The sequence below is a fragment of the Rhinolophus ferrumequinum genome, chromosome 22, assembly GCF_004115265.2.
Source record: "Rhinolophus ferrumequinum isolate MPI-CBG mRhiFer1 chromosome 22, mRhiFer1_v1.p, whole genome shotgun sequence".
In the NCBI taxonomy this organism is placed as follows: domain Eukaryota; kingdom Metazoa; phylum Chordata; class Mammalia; order Chiroptera; family Rhinolophidae; genus Rhinolophus; species Rhinolophus ferrumequinum.
Genome location: NC_046305.1, coordinates 235878 through 241002, shown reverse-complemented (window position 1 = coordinate 241002; position 5125 = coordinate 235878). Strand labels below are relative to the sequence as shown.

At 60.3% G+C, this 5125-nt stretch overlaps 1 protein-coding gene across 1 annotated transcript; it reads left to right on the top strand.

The window, feature by feature from the left end:
• Positions 1 to 569: 569 nt before the first annotated feature.
• Positions 570 to 4879, top strand: MUC1 (mucin 1, cell surface associated). Its single transcript, XM_033092047.1, has 7 exons — positions 570 to 724; positions 1174 to 2687; positions 2791 to 2846; positions 2979 to 3112; positions 3249 to 3370; positions 3454 to 3603; positions 4533 to 4879. Exons 1-7 carry the CDS (start codon positions 664 to 666, stop codon positions 4599 to 4601), a joined length of 2106 nt encoding a protein of 701 aa, XP_032947938.1. The 5' UTR covers positions 570 to 663; the 3' UTR covers positions 4602 to 4879.
• Positions 4880 to 5125: the final 246 nt, after the last annotated feature.

The window sequence follows — 5125 nt, the reverse complement described above, 5'->3', positions numbered from 1 at the left end:
CTCAGCTGCTGAGAAGTGCGGCAGGGGCGGGGATTGTGGGTTTCGGGGTAGAACTGCGTGCAGAACGGGACCGGGAGCGGTTAGCAGGGTGCGGCTATTCCGGGAAGTGGCGGGGGGAGGGGGTCCAAAACTAGCACCTAGTCCCCACTTTATCAAGCCCTCCCATTCCTTCTCAGCCCCCAGAGTTGGGCTTCAGGGGGTGCAGGGAGAATGGGGAGGTGGAGTAGGGGATCTGAGCGTGAACTTCCCGCCTTGACCTAGCGCGCTTTCTCGGTTCCTTTTCTCACCTTGGCTGTTGCCTTGGGGCTAAAACTGGGACCCAGGTCCCAGACTCCCCCTTTTCCCCACACACACCACCTTCTGGGGCCGAGGAGTGGTTGGTGAGAGGACGAGGCCAACTGAAGAACAAACAAGTTGTCAGAGGGTTGAGTGATTGGGGCCGGAGTAGCCTACCTGAGGGGACAAACGGTTGGGGAGGAGGAGGAAGAGATAGGAGGTAGGGAATGGGGGAGGGGGCGGGGTTTTGTCACCTGTCACCTGCTCAGGCTGAGCCTAGGGCGGGCGGGGGACCAGTATAAAGCAGCAGACGCCTGTGCGCTCCACCTCACACGCAGCGCCTGCCTGAGTCTGTTCTGACCCTTCCTCACCCGGCTCACCACCACCATGACACCAGGCATCCAGGCCCTTTCCTTTCTCCTGCTGCTTCTATTGCCAGTGCTTACAGGTGAGAGGCATAAGGTGGGGAGGGGTTGCTCTGCTCTTGTGGTCTTTCCAGCCTTTCTGTGGGTTTTGTTTCCTGGCAGATGGCACCCCAAGAGGCAGAACTTGCAGGCAGGTGGCTTAGTCTGTGCCAGAACAAAGGAGAGAGGCTATGGACAGGCTGAGAAGAGGCGGTCCCCCAGGAGAGTGGGCGGCAGAGGCAGGCGAATTTCCCCAAGAGGGGGTGGGGGTGGGGGTGGGAGCATCAGGAGAGGTAAATCTTAGGGGTGGAGAGTGGCCAAGAGAGGGGTGTGGGAAGAGAGGAGGCTGCCCACGGGGAAGGAGGGGGAGGACGGACTCAGGGACCCACTCCCCAAAACCTCTTGGCATTTCTTCTCTGGATGCCAGATGATATATTTTCTCCTTGATCTGATTTGTCCCGGAACACAACCCTGTGACCTCAACTTCTTACAGCTGCCATGAGCTCTGACTCCACAACCCAACCTCAAAGTACACAGACTCCCCTTAACAAAACAATGTCCAGCTCCACTGAGGGGAGTTCTATGAGCGCAACCAGCCACCCTGCCACAACGCCGGCCACCACGCCAGCCCACGGTTCCACCTCGTCCCAGGCCACCAGCCATGCCACAACGCCGGCCACCACACCAGGCCACCATTCCACCTCATCCCAGGCCACCAGCCATGCCACAACGTCGGTCACCATGCCAGTCACCCGTGCCACCTCATCCCAGGCCACCAGCCATGCCACAACGCCAGCCACCACGCCAGTCACCCGAGCCATCTCGTCCCAGGCCACCAGCCATGCCACAACGCCGGCCACCACGCCAGTCACCCTAGCCACCTCGTCCCAGGCCACCGGCCCTGCCACAACACCAGCCACCACGCCAGCCCACAGTTCCACCTCGTCCCAGGCCACCAGCCATGCCACAACGCCGGCCACCACACCAGGCCACCATTCCACCTCATCCCAGGCCACCAGCCATGCCACAACGTCGGTCACCATGCCAGTCACCCGTGCCACCTCGTCCCAGTCCACCAGCCCTGCCACAACACCGGCCACCACACCAGGCCACCATTCCACCTCATCCCAGGCCACCAGCCATGCCACAACACCGGCCACCACACCAGGCCACCATTCCACCTCGTCCCAGGCCACCAGCCATGCCACAACGCCAACCACCACGCCAGTCACCCGTGCCACCTCGTCCCAGTCCACCAGCCCTGCCACAATACCGGCCACCACACCAGGCCACCATTCCACCTCATCCCAGGCCACCAGCCATGCCACAACGTCGGCCACCACGCCAGTCACCCGTGCCACCTCGTCCCAGGCTACCGGCCCTGCCACAACACCAGCCACCACGGCAGCCCACAGTTCCACCTCGTCCCAGTCCACCAGCCCTGCCACAACACCGGCCACCACACCAGGTCACCATTCCACCTCATCCCAGGCCACCAGCCATGCCACAACGCCGGCCACCACGCCAGTCACCCGTGCCACCTCGTCCCAGGTGACCAGCCAGTCCACAACACCGGCCACCACGCCAGCCCACGGTTCTACCTCGTCCCAGGCCACCAGCCATGCCACAACACCGGCCACCACGCCAGCCCACGGTTCTACCTCGTCCCAGGCCACCAGCCATGCCACAACACCAGCCACCACGCCAGCACACAAAAGCACCTCTGCCAAGGCTACCACCATCCCAGTTGGCAAGGGCACTTCATCCTCAGTTTCCAGCCATCACTCTGATATGCCCACCACCCCTGCCAGCCACAGTACCAGGACTACTACTGGCCATAGCACAGGACCCCCCACCTCCCCCGGCCATAAGACTCCTCCCCAGTCGTCTCTCAGGATCTCCGTGTTCTTCCTGTCCTTTAGCATTTTTAACCTCCCATTTAACTCTTCCCTGGAAGTTCCCAGCACCAGCTACTACCAGGAGCTGCAGAGAAACGTTTCCGAGTTGGTGAGTATCTGCCCTTCCTCCACGTGCTCCCTCCCCCCTGCAGCAGCCCTTGGAGCTGCTGGAACCCATGCATTGAGCCTCAGTGCTTTCCCTCTCACCCCAGTTTTTGCAGATCTACACACAAGAGGAATTTCTGGGCTCCTCAAATGTAAAGTTCAGGTACAGTTCTGGGCGCAGCCTCGGGTGGGTAGATGGTGTCATGACTTTAGGGAAGCACCGGTACACGCGTGGTTGGGGGGAGTGCCCAGCAGCTGGGGCCCGCGGTTGAGTTGCCCATTTGCCTGTGAGCAGGCCAGGATCCGTGGTGGTAGAATCAACGCTGGCCTTCCAAGAGGGCACCACCACTGCCGACAAGGTGGAGCTACAGTTCATAGAACACAAATCAAAAGCACAGAGATACAATCTGATCATCGGCAGAATTAATGGTGAGGCCACGCCCCTTGCTTTGGGCCTGGACCAGGCCGCCAGGGCCCCTCTCTGTCCAGCATCTGGGTTCCTGCTCTTCCCTGGGGAGGGTCACCTCCTTGGGGAGACTGCCCTGACCACTGCTTTTCCTTGCAGCGTATGATGTGTCATTTCCTTCCTCTGCCCAGTCTGGGTCTGGGGTACCTGGCTGGGGCATCGCCTTGCTGACGCTGGTCTGTGTCCTGGTTGCGCTGACCATTATCTATCTCATGGCGCTGGTAAGTGCTTAGTCTACGGCCCTGATCAGACCCCCCCCCCAGAGGGAACTCCATGGCCCCCCTCCGACCTCCTATCTCCTCAGGCTGTGTGTCAGTGCCGCCGAAAGAACTGTGGGCAGCTGGACATCTTTCCAACCGGAGACACCTACCATCCTATGAGCGAGTACCCCACCTACCACACCCATGGGCGCTATGTGCCCCCTGGTAGTACCAAACGGAGCCCTTATGAGGAGGTGAGGATGGGCCCCAGGGGTGGGAGGAGACAGAGGCTTTGGCTGGGAAGGGGTTCTGAAAAGGGTACTTGGAAAATCCAAAGAACTTAGAAGAGGTGAGAGGTGACATGAAATAAGTAGTGCAGGGAGACCACATGGAAAAGAGGGGACCTCAAGAGGGAGTGTCGCCACTCCCAGCATTTCCAGAAAAGCATTCACTGGTCAGCTGAACTGGTGCCACGGCCATGGCTGGGATGCCCAGAGGTGCAATGGGTGGGGCACCATGCCCAGGGGAGCCCTTCATGCAGGACTCACAAGGAATGAGCCCCCATGGCCCCACTCTTCTCCTAAGAATGGAGGGTAGATTGAGAAAGGCTGGTGGGAGGGGCCTCTCTGATGCAATGCCGATGGAGGAAGAATTCTCACCAAGCCAGGTGGGCCTGGGTGGGGTCTTAGGAGTCTCAGGAGAGCACGGACCCTCCTCCCTCTTTCCTCGCCAGCCTTTCTGTCCAGGACCTAGTAAATAATTACTTTGCTCCCCTGGGGCTGGAACTCCATGTGGGGGAGGGGGCTTTCCTTTCCTTGACCCTATTTTCCCTCCTCCTGGGACTTCCTTCTCCCGGTTTTACACAGATGAGCAGACGCACAGCTCCTTAGGCCGCAGGGGCAGAGAATGGAGGAAGAGGTGGCAGGAGGGGAGAAAAGGGGGCTGATTAGAACCAAGGGGAGGGAGTGAAGGGGAGCAGAGGGAGGAGGACTGGCCCTGTTTACAGTCACCAGGCTGTGACGGTGCCTGGCAGGTGCCCTCTCCGAATTAACCCTGTGAGAACTGGTCAGGCACCTGGACCGGTGACCCCAGCCTGTGGCGTCATCCAGGGGCTCTGGGGTGGTGGCTTCTACCAGGAAAGCTTCTGCCCCTCAGCCTGGATCCCTTCACCTCCCCCACCTAGGTTTCTGCAGGCAATGGTGGCAGCAGTCTCTCTTACACGAACCTGGCAGCCACTTCTGCCAACTTGTAGGGGCATGTTGCCTTCTGAGTCTCCAGCCAGTGCCAGCTGCCGCCGTCATGGTCTTCCCTGGCAGAGCGTCCCCCGCCCACCGTTCTGGACGGGTGAGCTGCGAGTTCAGGTGGGCTACTCACAGCCTCCCTCACAGACCCCACCGTGTGCCCTAACCCATCTGAGCCCCGGTGAAGCCCATCAGGGCCCCTGGGGACATGCCTGGACTGGCCCGGAAAGCCCCCAGGAGGGAGTGGGAACCTGAACATGGCTGAATAAAACGTGGGCCTCTTCTGCGCTTGCCACCAACTTCTGATCTGTCATCTGTGACCCTCAGATACGAGGGGTGGTAAGAATGTGAGGGGGGTCTGGAGGGGCCTTTGGGGAAGAAGACGAGGGGAGAAGAAGGCAAGGAGCTGGGTTCATTTGAGCAGCAGGGGCTGAGGAGAGATGACACGGGGCGCTTGACTGGCTAGTGGAAGAAATCAGTCACCTCTCCCCCATCTCTGGCGGCACAAGAGGAAGGAGGAAACGAAACCTAGGTG